The 17426-nt window shown below is 36.4% G+C and overlaps 1 protein-coding gene across 1 annotated transcript in view; it reads right to left on the bottom strand.

The window, feature by feature from the left end:
- Positions 1-508: 508 nt before the first annotated feature.
- The window catches only part of LOC124613311 (protein scarlet-like), a 117655-nt gene continuing 100737 nt past the window's right edge, over positions 509-17426 (bottom strand). The window contains exons 13-15 of the mRNA XM_047142007.1: positions 13194-13299; positions 1032-1132; positions 509-947 (exon numbers count right to left, since the gene is read on the bottom strand). Coding sequence (XP_046997963.1) covers positions 766-947; positions 1032-1132; positions 13194-13299 — 389 coding nt within the window. The 3' untranslated portion in view covers positions 509-765. The remainder of the gene's footprint in view (positions 948-1031; positions 1133-13193; positions 13300-17426) is intronic.

Genomic DNA, 17426 nt, shown 5'->3' with positions numbered 1-17426 from the left:
AGTCTCCCAAAACTGACCATTTCTGATCAGGAGAGTAATATAACAACAAGTAGCATCAGTGTGGAAGCTATAAAATGAGAAAAGGATTTTAATAATCACTTGTTTGTTTATACAGAGTGTATCATAATTAATGGTGTAAACACATACATTTGAAAATACATGATACTAGATGCAAAAAGATCTCAGTAAATGTAGGGTCAAAAATGCATGCCTTAAGAGCTATGAGCAATTTTTCATCTTCGATACTCTGAAACAAATCTCTTCTACTGCAAGTTCTTTGCTTTCTGTATTTTGGGAACTGGTGGTATGGACCAAAACATGAAAAAGAAGTCCAGTAAACATGTGCTCTAAAATGCATTCCTTAAGAGCTATGAGCACTTGTTCATCTTTGCTACTTTGCTACTTTGAAACACAACCCTTCTAATGATCAAGTGCTCATAACTTTTAAAGTATTAGTTTTAGAAAACATGTTTTCTGGACATTTATCTCTTATTTTGATCCATACTACCACTTCCCAAAATATGGAAAGCAAAGAACTTACAGTAGAAGAGATTTGTTTCACAGTATCGAAGATGAAAAACAGCTCGTAGGTTTTAAGGCATGCATTTTTGACCCTATGTTTAGTGAGCCTTTTTTGCTTTTAGTTTTGTCTACTTTCAACTGTATGTGTTTACATCATTAATCATGAACACCCTGTTTTACTCAGTAAATCCTTGGGCATAATGTTATGTGCAAAAACATGCATATGATAGTTCAGCATACAACTTAGTAGATGGAATACTTTCTACTTCTCCTCCATATTTGTATAAATCCAATCATACTCAAAAGTACAAAGAATGCAAAGAGAATAATAATGTCAGTCATAGTATTATGTGGATTAAATCCATATTGATCCAGTACTTCTTCACCATTATGCAGACAAGGCAAATCAGGATTGCTTGGGCAACCTGTTGGCATAAGTGTTAAATGGAGTTAATATTTTATGTAATCTCAAAACTAATGCATCTTATTTATTCAAGGGAATTACTTACTTATGTGGTCCACATGTTTCCAGAATAGGGATGCCAACAGCTCATTGCAGTAATAAAACTGTGAAAGATATTTCAACCAAGCAATTCTCTTTGGCAGTGCCCTGAAACAGTAATCAGACATATGGGCTAAGCACTTACACACAGCACATTTGCAGTCATTTGTTATGCTCAAAAAAGAGAAAATGTCGTCAGTTATTCAAGAAGTTTGAGATACTACGGAAAAGTAGTCATTGCAAAAAATGCATTCATGTAGGACAGAATAGTTCAGAACTGAGTAAACCCCAAACAAAAATTTTAATAACAATCAAGAACTAGGTTGTTGTCACCTTTTTGTATTTTTCTATTGCATGTTACACAAGTGATTCCTTTTTCTTTTACGCTGATTACACATTTTCAACCTGCTGGAGATACATTGTGCGATATATGTTCATCTGAAAATACTCGCCTCTTCAGTTAAGATTTCTCAAAAGTTGTTAATAATTGTGACTTGAAATTTGTGCATTTGAAATAATAGGACTTATAAACATATCACACATTATGCTGCAACACACACTGGTAATCTCTGTAACTTGGAAATTTGTTTCCACTAAACCAGGTTCACCTGCAGCTCTTAGTGCTTGTTAAATATGTTAATACTTTAGATTGTTTTAGGATTAAAGTAGAACACTCACTGAAAAGCAAAAGTGCTGAAAAAAATACAACTTGCTAAATTTCAGACTCATCCTTACTAACAGTGCCAATGCTATTTTTTGATAGGAGACTGGTTGTGGTGGGGATAGTGTCAGATGAGATGGGTAGAGGGAGAGGGAGGCAGAGGGAGGGACTGGGGGTGGGTGGCTAGTGGCTTGGAGGAGGTGGCCGGATTGCTGGCTAGGAATGCAGGAGAGAGCGTTGGCACGTATATGGGCTGCAATGATTGTAGCAGCTGGAGGGAAACAACACACACATAAGGTAACATGGGGACTTGAATCGGAGGGGCTGATAGGATGGAGGAAAGGGAAACTGTTGAGTGGAGGCTCTGCTTTTCAGTGAGTGGTTTCCTTTAACCCTACATTCTACAATAAATTTCCTACAACATTTATTAAATATGTTACTGATTTTGTGACATGTAAATGTGCATTTGTCAACAAGAAATATTGGATAAAGCATGTCACAACTGTTATTTGGCTAAACACAAAACTTCATCCATTCAGCGCTGCCTCTGATATAAAGATGTTGCACATAATGAAATGCACACAAGCATTCAGCATGTAATGTCTGTCATACACACATTTATGGAACAGTGAGACATTCAGAAACTAGCTGTAAAAACTACAATGAATCTTCTTAATAATCTGTTGCTCTCTCTGCACAAATTATTCAATTCCATGTTCAGATGAAATGTGTGAGCTGGGCATTCCACCACTCTGAAACAACGTTGTAAAATGTCAGAAATTTGACATGTGGGAAAACACTAAGGGCATTCTTATGTGACAGCAGTGGTACTGCCACTGTAGAAACCACAAATATGTACCTTATCTGTATATGCTTCATAAACAAAAGCTGATTTTTTTGTTCTAATGTAGATGCATGTCCTCACAGACATACTGTTATCAAAAACTGTTAACTGCAGATTCAGTGACAGTGCTTCATGATACCAAAAACACTTCTGGGCAAAGAAGGCTAAGGTAGAAACTCCACACACCCACCAAATAAAAACTTGGAAGAGTGTAATCTTACTCTCCATGGTATCTGTTTGTAAATGCCTCTTGTCTCAAAGCTGGTTAAATCCTTCATTTTTTTTCAGCACATGTGGCCCAATGTGTACTAGATTCGTAAGATCACATCTCATAACATGTCTGTCCAGCTGGAGCACATCAAGAAAGACTAAAATGAAATGAACTTCTCAGTGTTAGGAAATAATCTCTGCAGTTAGCCATTTATGAAACTAACTGTAATTCTGGCAACATTTTAATACAGTATTTTTCAATCAGATTTCTTGATACTACTAGTACAAAAAAGTGGCCATCTTTGAAATTCGGCTCATCAAATTGTCAAATTTATCACTGAAAACTAGTTATTGAAAAAAATATAAAGCTCTTGGGTTTCCAGCAGAGTAAATTAGATGAAATGGTGCTCCATTTCAACGAACTTCATCAAAACGCTGCACCATTTTGACAAATTCGTCTGGCTGGAAACACAAAAATTTTATTATATCAGTTTACTGCAACAAGAAAGACAATGATATCATATTAGCTCTTGGAATTTCCTTAGGAAAACTTAATAATTTCACTACTGCTAATTTATCTTTACGAATAATTCTGTGACATTACTTCAAGTTAAACCTGTTACCAACTACACTGCCATTCTTTATGTATAGCTGATGATCTTCTGTGCTAGTCAAATGTACATGGATTCCACAATTTGATAGTATTAGAGTTTAAGTAGGACAAACAATTTGCAGAAATTCTTTTTTCATTGATAAATTTCAGATACTGATAAGCCAAAGACTATCACTTTCTTTACCACTGACTGAACGTTTGTGATATTTCAGTAAACAGTTGCATGTTTTAATATTTAAAACTATTTGCTTTTCTGTAACACTGCTTCAACTATGATTCATTGACTTTTGAGGCACACACTACATGCTATAAGATTTACAATATGGCCAGCAATAGATGTTACTGATATTTAGTACCATTCACTAATCTTCGCACCAAGCTATAGCCTTATATACAGAATGTAGAAACACTCACTTGCCTCCAGAATGAAATTTTCACTCTACAACAGAGTGTGCATTGCTATGTAACCTCCTGGCAGATTAAAACTTTTTGCCAAACAGAGACTCAAGCTCTTGTCTTTTACAGGCAAGTGCTCTGCCATCTGAGCTACTCAAGTATAACTTTGTTGAGCAGTTATCTGTTAAGTGACAACTGTAGTTTGTTTATGACTCTAGGGAGCCTCTAAATATTCTGAAACGTCATCTATAGTTGAAAAATATACCTGACATATTAATTAAATTTTAAAATGAATTCTAGAGTAACATATAAAGAATGTTTACAGCAAAAAATGTGACCACAAATTTACTTTATGAAATCCTGATGAAACACACACTACTTTCCTTTAGCACTAAAAACTTGCTGAACATGTTGTGTTATACCATCATGATGACAAATGCTGTTTATCAGCGTTCCTTTGTGAATTTTATTTGCTCAGCTAGCCTTGTTAATACTTATTTTTCCATTTAAAATTTCTGAGAGACACAGTTCTAAAACATCCAGGTTATAATTCTTCAGTTCGCCTGATTTGCATTTGTACACAGGCAGCATTTTCACGTTGTCACCTCTTACATTTTCAACTGTATGATGCAACAAGTGAAACTGTATCCTAGGTGACAAATTCGTAAGTTGACTTATAGATACTTGCAATAATGACTTCCTAACTCAACCAGTATTACGAAAAGGATAGTTGCTGCTCACCACGCTGGAGATGCTGAGTCACAGAAAGGCACAACAAAAAGATGGATGGAAATTTAGCTTTCAGCCTACAAGATATCTGTCAACAATAGACAACATACACTCACGCAAATGCAGCTCACACACACACACAAACAGAGTTTCTGGCAACTGGTGCCAGACTGCGAGCAGCAGTACGTTATGGGAGAGGCAACCGGGTGGGGCTAAGGAGGAGGTTGGGGTGGGAAGGGGGAAGTGATAGCAGGGTAGGGTTGGCTGTAAAATGCCACTGGGAGTGTGCAGGGATGAGGTGGAGAGTAGGGAAGCTAAGTGCAGTCAGGAGGTTAGACAGACGGTGGGGGAGATAGGGGGTTGACGGAAAAGGAGAGAAGTAAGAAGACTGGGTGTGTTGGTGGAATAGAGAGCTGTGTAGTGCCTGAATCAGAACAGGGTAGGGGCTAGATAGGTAAGGGCAATGACTAACGAAGATTGATGCCAGGAGGGTTGCAGAAACGTAGCCTATATTGCAGGGAGAATTCCCATCTGCGCAGTTCAGAAAAGCTGGTGTTAGTGGGATGGATTCAGATGGTTCAGGTCATGAAGCAATCACTGAAAATAAGAATGTTGTGTTGGGCAGCCTGCTCAGCAACAGGGTGGTCCAGCTGTTTCTTGGCCGCAGTTTGTTGGTGCATTCTGATCTAAGCTGCCAGAGTTGGCAATTGCATGTGTGAGGCGTGCTTGCTTGAGTGAATCAGTGGTGTGTGTTCATTCCTTTTTATGATGAAAATTGTGGCTGGAAGTTTGTGTGTAAACATCTTTTAATGGTAACTGTCTGCAACTTAATGTGTCATCTTTACAGTGTGTAGCAATCTATCCTTTCCTTACGTTATGTGTAATGTTCTATATTTGACAGATTATCCGATAGTAGCAGATGGTGAAAGGCATCAGTTTGGATCAATAAAGTCATATTGTATTCATTTAATTACTTATTACCTTGTGACTTACTCAGCTTTCTATAGACAACATATATAAAAATCTGAATACTAAATTAAAACACCTACAAATTTAATCATGTATTCTTTGAGCTGCACTTTATATGCACAGCAAGTAAATTTTTGTTATTTGTTATCCTTCCTGGTGTTGTAATTTTAAGGTCCAGCAGTTTGATTCCTGAATGGAAATACACAACAAAGACAACCCAGTAGTACACAATTCCTTTGACTAGCTAGGTGTGCTGAAAGCCTAACCATACAACATTACCACTGAGAAACTTTAAGAAAATGGGCTAAATAACAATTTCAAAGTCAAAGTTGACGTTGAACATAGAGATAAAGTAATGAATAACACTATATGGTCAAAAAATATTGTGATAAAGCATTTTTTATTCTGGAGAATGACAAATGTTCCTGTGAAATATACTCTTCCTTGACAAACAGGCACCAAGAGGATTAAAGTTAAAAGGGAGTAAGCTGTATAACAGGTAAAAAAGAAAACAAAACACAACATAGAAAAGAAAGTAAAACTAATTTTGAGTTCCACATATTTCATCAAAATGTTCAGTATGCTTCAAAAGAGCAGACGAAACAGAAGTTTTACTTCCCCCTCTCCCCCGTGGTACCAAATATTTTCATAAGGGCTGAATATGGACTGACTGAAAATGAAATAAAAATGAACAATTTACAGGGATATGGTAGAAGGTCGTATTTCTGCAGAACAGAACATAAAAGTGGTAGGGTAGCATTGTATGTGGATAGCAATATAAGTAAAAGTGTTCCATGGCCAGTTACCAACTGTAGAGAAATGAGTTTTGAAGCACAAGCAATTAAAACAAATTTTCTGAAGATCAGATGTCTAGATTTAGTTATATATCACTCTCCAAGCTTCAGGATAAAAGATTTTGTAATGAAACTTTAAGTTCTCCTTGAAAAAACTATTAAAGACTTCCCATAACTAATAGTAGCTGGTGACATAAATACATTGAAACAGAGTATCTATACAAAATTCTTTCATGATGTCAATACTAATAATATGAAGCTGCATATAAATAGCCCAACAAGGAGCACTGAATCATCAGACACAATAATACATGATGTTTTTAGAAATGTACCTTTAAATAAACTGAAAAATACACATAATTAACACAGTCATTTTAGATCACAATTGGCAGTTAACTGAGCTACAGAATAAGAACACTGAAACTGGAAATATAGTTGAAGAGTGTAGGCTGACAAAAAGTTGGAACACTTTCATTTCAACCTTAAGTCGCCACATAAACATAGCTTGTCGAAAGGTCAACAGAAAGACAAATGGTAGACATGGAAAGAAATCGATCATCAGAGATATCAAGAATGATAGAGAAGGTTTAAAGGATTCATATGAATGAAGTAGGAAATATAATAGCCAAGCAGACTGTGAAATGTACAGACAAAAGATGGGAGAATACAGTACAATGATACAGCAAGCAAAATTGTGCTATTATAAACATCAAATAGAAACTTCATCAAATATTTCTAAGACATTCTGGTCACACATAAATACAAACAGGAATGAATATAATAGGACAGAAAGTGGTAACATAGTATTTACAGTACAAGAGAAAGAACTGACTGACCCAAGTTAAGTGTGTTCCACTTTAAATCAGTATTACATAAATATAGTGCAGAAGCTAATGAAACAAAATAAAAGTACTGACTAAAATGAGTATAGCTCCACCAGAAATAACAGAATGTTTATTCCTATTTCCAACACATGAAACAGAGGTTACAAATGTAATCAGATCATGGAAAACAAAGACACAGAGGGCATAGATAGAATATCTGTAAAAGTAATCAAATGCTACTCACAGTATCTAGCTAAGCTTCTGACATTTCTATTAAACTTGGTAATGAAGAAAAGATGGTTCCCCATATGTCTAAAAAAGAGTAACATGGTGCCAATTTATAAAGATGGCAACAAGGGGGATCCTGGAAACTACAGACCTATAACAGTCACATTCACCTTATCAAAAATTGTAAAAATAGCTATTAAAAACAAAGTTACAAATTTCATAGTAATACAAAAATCCTGGATGAAGTAGAACATGGATTTATGAAAGGGAAGTCTACAAAAACAGTTGCAGCAAGTTTCATGACACATATGATCAGAGCTTTAGAAGAACAAAAGAAAGTTTCAGCATATTTCTTGATCTCTCATAAGTCTTTGACTGTGTATGCCATACTACTCTGTTAGATAAACTTCATAGATATGATATCAGGGGTAATGCAGCCAATCTAATAAAAACATCCATAGAAAACAAAGAACAAAGCATAAAGTTAAGATACACTGTAAACAATAAGATGCAGACCTTTTTCTCTGATTTTCAGCACAAGACTAAATACTTGGTTCGCTAATGTTTATATTGTATGTAAATGACAAGGTAGTGTCAGTAAAAGAAAATGTAGCCATTTATGCAGATGATACATTCATAATTCTAAGTAGCAGCTCAATAACTGATTTAGAAACAAGAACTATCAGGGATGTAGATAGGGCAATTTAATATTTTAAGTGAAAACAATATATGAAAACAACCCACATGAAAGTACTTGTAGAGAGCACAACAAATGAAAGGAAACAAAATGTAACACTTAGGGGAGCACTAGTAACAGAAGCTGACAGTTGCAAGTTCCCGGGATTGACAATGTACAGAAAAAAGGATCAGATGTATTGGAAGGCTATCACCATGAGAGTCTTCTAAAAACCAAATTCAAAGAATATTAAATTATGTCTGTACCCTCTATGTATATATTCAAAACTATCATGTATCTCAAATTAAATTGTATGCCAATGCTAAGCAGAGAACTACACAATTACAACACAATAGTAAAAGATGGCTTCAGGTCAACAGTAGCCAACTACAACTGATCAATAAAGACCTAGCTAAAGCAGGGTGCTTATTATACAACAGATCACCAAACAGTGTCTACATCTGCATCTGCATAGATACTCTGTAAATCACATTTAAGTGCCTGGCAGAGTGTTCATTGAACCACCTTTACAATACTCTATTATTCCAATCTCATATAGCGTGCGGAAAGAATGAACACCTATATCTTTCTGTACGAACTCTGATTTCCCTTATTTTATCATGGTGATCATTTCTCCCTATGTAGGTTGGTGTCAACAAAATATTTTTTCATTTGAAAGAGGAAGTTGATGATTGGAATTTTGTGAGAAGATTCCTTTGCAACAAAAAACGCCTATGTTTTAATGATGTCTGTCCCAAATTCTGTATCATTTCAGTGACACTCTCACCCCTATTTCAAGATAATACAAAACATGCTGCCTTTCTTTGAACATTTTTGATGTATTCTGTCATTCCTATATGGTAAGGATCACACACCATGCAACAGTATTTTAAAAGAGGATGGATAAGCATAGTGTAGGCAGTCCCCTTAGTAGATCTATCACATTTTCTAAGTGTCCTACCAATAAAATGCGGTCTTTGGTTAGCCTTCCCCACAACATTTTCCATGTGTTCCCACCAATTTAAGTGTTTCATAATTGTAATTCCTAGGTACTGAATTGAGTTTATGGCCTTTAGATTTGACTGACTTATCATGTAACTAATGCATAATGGATTCCTTTTAGCATGCATGTGCATGACCTCACACTTTTCATTATTTAGGGCCAACTGCCAATTTTTGCATCATACATATGGCTTTTCTAAATTGTCTTGCAATTAGTTTTGATCTTCTGATGACTTTACTAGTAGATAAACAACAGTGTCATCTGCAAACAACCTAAGATGGCTGCTCAGATGGCCTCCTAAATCAATTATATAGATAAGGAAAAGCAAAGGACCTATAACATTACCTTGGGAAACACCAGAAATCACTTCTGTTTTACTTTCTGACTTTCCATCAATTGCTGTGAATTGTGAACTCTGTGACAGGAAATCATGAAGCCAGTCACATAACTAAGACAATATTCCATAGGCACACAATTTCACTAAAAGCCACTTGTCTGGTACAGGGTCAAAGCCTTCCAAAAATCAAGAAATACAGAATCAATTTGAGATCCCTTGTCAACAGCACTTCTTAAAATTGACCACACTCATATCATCTTCACTATAGTCTGGAAGGAGTCTACATTGAAAGTCATGGGTTCTAATATATTTCATCTGCAAGAACTGTATCACATCTTACACTTTAAGACCAACTAAACTTGAAAACCACAATGTTTACTCTTACTGCTCATTACATGCACTGTATGAATAAATCTGTGGTATTAACTTCATTAAACAAGTCTCAGCAACTTTTGAACACTGAGACTAAATTATTGGCTATCATAAAACTAATTCAGAGGACATATTTGTAAAAATTCTTTACTTTCAAAATGATGGCTGGTTGGTTTGTGGGGGTTGAAGGGACCAGACTACAAAGGCTATCGGTCCCTTCGAAATGACACTCATATCTTTGTTAATGAGTATGTGTCATGTTCATGTATTTTCAATATTTCTGTTCATATTGTCACTAGCTATGGTGTGTGCAGTGTGACAGAGCCGCAGATCATAAGTTCAGACTTACATACCAGCAGTTCTCTGTTATTTAGAATTTATCATATCTGGAAGCTTCTTGAAATATGTTGTGTATGTAATGTTTATATATTCTGGAACATTCAAGTTTGTGTAAATAACATAATTCCTGAACTTTTGGTGCTTGTACAAACAGCTGCACTCTCCATCAATGTCAATCATTTTACTGGTTGTGCCTTGATATCAGTAATAAACTTGCTTTTAGTACTGAGTGTTCAACTTCATTCATGACTCTACCTTTGTATGTGGAGTTGATTGTGGTTAGATGTGACATTGTCTGGTGGAGACCCCAGGTACTTAAAACACCTTCATCATCATGTCCCCAATTTGGAAACAAAAGAGCCATCGACTGAGTAGACAGCATTTGGAATACAAGCAGTATATTGTTCCTTGTTGTTGTGGTCTTCAGTCCTGAGACTGGTTTGATGCCGCTCTCCATGCTACTCCATCCTGTGCAAGCTTCTTCATCTCCCAGTACTTACTGCAACTTACATTCTTCTGAATCTGCTTAGTGTATTCATCTCTTGGTCTCCCTCTCCAACTTTTACCCTTCACGCTGCATTCCAAAACTAAATTTGTGATCTCTTGATGCCGCAGAACACATACACACACACACACACACACACACACACACACACACACACACACACAGGGAAACATTCCACACGGGAAAAATATATATAAAAACAAAGATGCTGTAACTTACCAAACGAGAAGGTGTTGATATGTTGACAGAGACAATAAAAAACACACACATACACACAAATTTCAAGCTTTCACAGCCCAAGGTTGCTTCTTCAGGAAAGAGGGAAGGAGAGGGAAAGAAGAAAGGGTGTGGGTTTTAACGGAGAGGGTAAGGAGTCATTCCAATCCCGGGAGCAGAAAGACTTACCTTAGGGGGAAAAAAGGACAGGTATACACTCGCACACACACACGTATCCATCCACACATACACAGACACAAGCAGACATTTTGACATGTCTGAGGGTGCAAGATCAGGTGAATAAAGTGGGTGTGGAATAACTTCCCAGCCCAACTCCTGCGTAGTGTCTTTTGTCAGTCTAGCAGAATGTTGGCTGGAGATGGGTGTTATTGTGGAGTAACATCTCTTCATACAGTCTTCCCGGTTATTGCTCTTGGATTGCATCTGCAAGATGTCTCAGTTGCTGGCTATAAATGTCAGTAGTGATGGTTACATTTCAGGGAATTAATTCATAGAACATCACACCATTACTGTTCCAACAGGTGTGTAACATTATCTTTTGTGGATGCTCACAGGTCTTTGTACAGGGCACTACTGCTTTTTTTGGGTTCAGCCATTCCTTTCTTTTCCTTATGTTAGCACAAAGACACCATTTATTATCACCAATTATGATGCAGTATAGGAATGATCATGTTGTTCACAAGCCAATTGATGATGAGCAAGCAGATATGCACATATGACCACCTGTTGATTTGTATGATTTTGACTTAGGGCATATGGTACCCATACACCAGTTTATTGAACCTTCCCTATTGCATGCAAATGTCACATGGTGGAGGAATGATCACAGTTCATCATATTTGTCAATTCTTGAGTACAGTGAGATAAACCATTGTGAATTAATGTGTTTAAATGATCTTCATAAAATACCCATGGTCTTCCTAAATGTGGAGAGTTGCTAACATCAAAACAATCCTCCTTAAAATGAGAAAATCATCTTCTTGTCATGTTCTGTCCAGTGGCATTATCTGCATATATGGCACAAATGTTTCTGTCGGCCTCCACTGCTGTCACTCCTTTATTGAACTCAAACAGAATAATACATCAGAAATGTTCTGATTTCTCCACTTGCCCCTCTATTTTCTAACATCCACAACTCTACTCACTATCTCCAAATGACAATATGTAAACTCGAATAGCAACAGCAAACTACAAATAAAAAATGACAGTTGATAAATAAACCCTTGCCAACAAGAATACCAATATGCAAAACAAAACCTTTATGAACTTATGCTCCATCCTAATACAATGATATTGAACTGAGAGACTTTAATATGCTGTTGCCTGACATAACATTTGCATACAACACAATGAAGCAAGACACTGCAGCCTCCACACTATTCTTTCTTCTCCATAGTCATGAGGCTGGAACAATACATACAATGATCCTGTTTCAACAGGACGTTACTGAGGATGATACATGAAAGATCATGTCATCAGGACCAAAGAAGCAAAGCAGTTGGCACGTATACAAATGGTGGACAACCAGGAGAAAGACCAAGAGTGATATAATGCCAAGCAGCAATGAGTGAAATGTAGCTTGGAAGAATTGGTATGGGTTTTTACACCTGTGTGGAAAGTGGGACTATTTGAAAAGTTACTAAAGCACTGCTTTGAGCCATATCATATCTTTCATAGATTGTTGGACATCACATATGAAATTGAGGATTATGATCCTTCACCATGAAAACAAAAGTGCACAGATCTCAAACATGTTCTCCATATAAGGCCTTACTGCAGTTGAGGTGTACAGTCAACTGTGGGGGTTCAAGGAAACTAAAGACACTCTCAACTGTCATGAAACTTCAGTGGGAGGAGTTACATTTGAGGCTCATCATAGTGAAGAGGATGTAGCTGCATAACCAGAATGAGAAGCTGTACCAAAACCACCATGCAGAGGACCACTGACAAGATGTAGATCCAGGGTGTTGTAGGCAGCTCCAGTGAGAGCTTTTGAAACAATGGGTCACAGTTTCTCCAGGAGAGCAGAAGGAATAATGCTATGAGATGTGGTGTATGCAATGTGGCATACTGGTTAGTGTCACTGGCTTAGTATGTTGTGAGTTGACAGCTTAACCAGTAACCATTTATTATTTAGCATTTATCATTTCTGAAAGATTCTTGAAATATCTTATATTTGCAATGTTTGTGTATTGTGGAATATTGAATGTTCGCATATATAAGAGTATTCTGGAACTTTCAATGTTTGTATAAAAAGCTGCACTCTCAATCCAGGAGGTCAGTTCTGTTCTGACTGTGCATTGGCATCAGTAATAAATGTGCTTTCAGTACTAACTGTTAAAACGTATTGGTGACTATGCTTTTGGATTTGTACTTGGTTGTGCCTTAACATGACAAAATTTATAGCTTGCTATGTTTCTTTCCTTTTTTACCTGAGATTATAAAATATTCCAGCCATCAGCATTGAGAGAAGATCAATTGCAACAGTCAATGTAGCTATGAGATCATATGATTCAAAGAGAGCTGACATCATACAACCTGAAAGACAAATAAGATTTGATTAAAACATTGATGCAAAGTAAAGAAACAGGATCAGACAGCAAATGGAAAAATTGATATTGTTTTATTGATAAATTCTTAAACATTACTACAAAATACTAGTAGATGCATACCATGCAAAACAAAACATTATTAAATGTAGTCTTTGTGTAGCACACAAAAATACCTTTTTATTGTGAGTTGTGGAACTGCGGTTTATTAGTCTCAAAATGCACATTTGCAAACCATTTGGTTCATGTGCAGGAGATGTATTAAAAATTTACATTACAGTTACAATCTTTTAAACTAATAAAAAGTATGTATGGTAAAAGTAAAATGACATATCTGTGAACAGCCATGTATAGTTAGTGGGATATGTAATAAATTGTGTCCAGTCAAAAATACCTTTGTGTATCATGAATTTGTCCGAATGTCAACTGATCAGTAGCATTTCAGTATCAGTATCTCAGATAATTTTCTGTTCAGTGGAACTACAATAATTCCTGTCTACAAAAAAGTAATAATCTCATAAATTATGGGAATGAGAGAGTTAATATTTGAAGTTTTCTAAATAATGAGTGACATAGTTCTTTATGATAGCCAATGTATGTATTCTGCATGATTTCTTTTCTCCATCTTTAGTATCCAAATTTTATTAGCCAAACTTTTCCCCCAAAACCAATACCATATCTAACAATAGATTCAAAGTAACTTGTTTACACTATTTTTATGTGTTCATTTCAGATGCAGTTGATAGTATTTGTACTGCAAATGCTAAGTTGCTCAATTTATAATTTCTGCTAAGTGACATCTGAAGAGGCTGCTCTGCTGATAAATTAGCATGTTTTGTGAAATACTGAGATGTTACAGAAGAATTTCAGTGTGACAATCAACATTTTAAAATTGCTGAAATAAATGGAGGAGGAAATAAGGAAACAGATATAAATTTGGTAATAAACAAGAAATAAGTCTGAAGCAAACAATATGGAAATGTAATTTTTTTTAACATCTGATCCATCTACACCTCATTGTTTCTGTTTTTGTTGTCATTGTTTGTGTCAGGATGCACTACAGTATGGATGTTAACACCCATATATGGATAAAGGAAATTAACAGAAGGCAACACAATGATTTCAGTAAAATATGTAAATGGTGGTGTAAGGTAAGTTACGAGTAACATGTTACCATCATGGACACTTTAAATAGGAATTCACAGATCTACTACCTCAACTAGCACTATGAGAGGAAAGATCCTTGGATATTCTATTGATGGAGCTATCCAGCAACATTACACATTCAAGACAGACATAGTGTTTCTCAGCACAAACAAACAACCTATCAGGTTTTGATTGAATATTTTGTTACAATATTCAAAATTTCTAGGTGTATGCATTGATGAGGGGTTGAACTGGAAAAAACACACTGAGGATCTGCTGAAACGTTTGAGTTCAGCTACTTATGCTATTAGGGTCATTGCAAATTTTGGCGATTATACATCTGTGTAAATTAGCTTACCACGCCTCTTTTCATTCTCTGCTTTCGTATGGCATCATATTCTGCGGTAACTCATCATTGAGTAAAAGAGTGTTCATTGCACAAAAACGTGTAATCAGAATAATTGCTGGAGCTCATCCAAGACCATCCTGCAGACACTTATTTAAAGAGCCAGAAAACTTCACTGTAACCTCACAATATATATATTCACTTATGAAATTTGTTATTAACAATCCGAACAATTGATCTATGGAACAAGTACTAATCTAATCTAATCTAATCTGTGCATGTTGTATAGCTGTTTTGAGTAGGATTAAGTTATTAATGATGGAATAACCTGGAACAATACTGTAAGTGACTTCACAGCTGTATAAAGTGCAGACACAAGATAAAATAGAAATCAGTCATCCATTTAAAGATCATCATACATAGGCACTGAGGGCAACACAAAGACTGCTCCTTGAAGTGTTCAGGGAGGGAGGGGGGAGGTATTAAAATTTCATTCTTCTACACATAGGTAAACTCTCCATTCTTTTTGACTAAACTGAACAAAGTGAGAAACATTTGTTTAGTACACCCCTCGAGATGCCGCAATACAGTGAGACGACAAAAATCATGGGATAGCAATATACACATATAAGGATGGCAGTCATATTGCATACACATGGTACAAAAGGGTAGTGCATCGGCTGAGTTGTCCTTTGTACTCAGGTGATCATGTGAAATAAGGTTTCTGGCATGATTATGGCTGCACAGTGGTAATTAATGAACTTTCAATGTGGAATGGTAGTCGGAGCTAGACAAATGGGACATGTCATTTTGGAAATCATTTAGGAATTCAATATTCTGAGATCCACAATAACAAGAGTGTGCTGAGAATACCAAATTTCAGGCATTACCTCTCACCATAGACAACACAGTGGCTGATCGACTTTGCTTAATGACTGAGAGTAGCAATGCCTGTGTTGTCAGTGCTAACAGACAAGCGACACTGTGTGAAACAACCACAGGAATCAATGTAGGCTGTATGTCAAACATATCCATTAGGTCAGTGCAGTGAAATTTGACATTAGTGGTCTATGGCAACAGACAGCCAATGCAAGTGACTTTGCTAACAGTGCAACATTACCTGCACCGTCTCTCCTGGGCTAGTGACCATATCGGTTGGACCCTAGATAACTGAAAAACTGTGGCTTAGTAAAATGAGTCCTGATTTAAGTTACTAAGAGTAATGGTAGGGTTCAATTGTGGCACAGACCCCACAAAGCCTTGGGCCCAAGTTGTCAATAATGCATTGTGCAACACGCTGATGGTGGCTCCATAATGGTGTGAGCTGTGTTTACATAGAGTGGACTGGGTCCTCTGGTCCAACTGAAATGATCATTGACTGGAAATGGTTATGTTTGGCTACTTGGAGACCATTTTCAGCCATTCATGGACTTCATGTCCCCAAGCAACAATGAAATTTTTACAGGTGAAAGTGTGCTGTATCAGAACATTCCGGACAATTCATGTGAGAGATATGGACACTCAGATTACTTGACATGAATCACATCAAACATCTATGGGATAGAATCAAAAGGTCAGTTTGCACACAAAATTATGCACCAGCGAAACTTTCACAATTACTGACAGCTATAGAGGCAGCAATATTTCGGGGACTTCCAGTGACTTGTCCAGTACATGCCACGTCAAGTTGCTGCATTATGCTGGGCAAAAGGAAGTCCAACATGATATTACGAGATATCCCACAACTTTTATCACCTCAGTGTATACTGTAATGAGTTTTATTTTCAGCCCTTCCCCCATACCACCACCCAGAATGTCAAATTATTATCATGGCTTTAGCTACAAAATTTATTGCATTCTTGGATGTATACCTCAGATGTGGGTTAGAAAAGAACTGCTTAATAAATTCATTGCTGGTTTCTGTACATCCTGACAAAGAATAAATAAGATAGTATACAACAAAGATGATGTCATTTGAAAGTCACATAAGTTCAGTTATGACAATTTTTCTTCATTTATTCACATTTTTCTTCATCAAACCTCTCATCTACATAGTTCTGTGTTAATTCACTCATGTTCCTTTTTCCCATTTCTGTTATTAGACTAGATGTCTTCATCTTGAAGCAATTAAAATCACTAAAGGTTTTATGTTTGATGTCAGTTTGGTCAGCAATCTAAATAGTTCTTCATCAGAGAGGATGATAATTTTCTTCATGATAAACACAACAGTGGCACTGTAATATATTTTTATCTGAACAGTAGTTCTACTTCATGTAACACTGTTAAAATCATATTCAAAATAAGAAATGCCACAGGTACCTGCATAAGTAACCACACTGATAGAATAATATCACAGGATTGTGACTAGCACTATCTGTCCCTTAATGCAAATGTTGCTCACTCCATAAGAAACAGATTGACTCCATAATTGTCCAGAAGACTGTGGGACAGATTCTTCACTGGTGTGGCATATCACGTTTTTAATGTGATCCACCCACACCTGGGTGTCATGTGGGAACCATTTAACATTTCTGGCCCTGCTTCAGATACTTCATTTTGGTCTTGCTCTGTCTTCAAAATGCAACCAGAATTTCATTAGAAGACCAAACCATCAACTATTTACC

The sequence above is a fragment of the Schistocerca americana genome, chromosome 4, assembly GCF_021461395.2.
Source record: "Schistocerca americana isolate TAMUIC-IGC-003095 chromosome 4, iqSchAmer2.1, whole genome shotgun sequence".
Taxonomy (NCBI): domain Eukaryota; kingdom Metazoa; phylum Arthropoda; class Insecta; order Orthoptera; family Acrididae; genus Schistocerca; species Schistocerca americana.
This window is presented reverse-complemented; position numbering and strand designations above follow the sequence as displayed.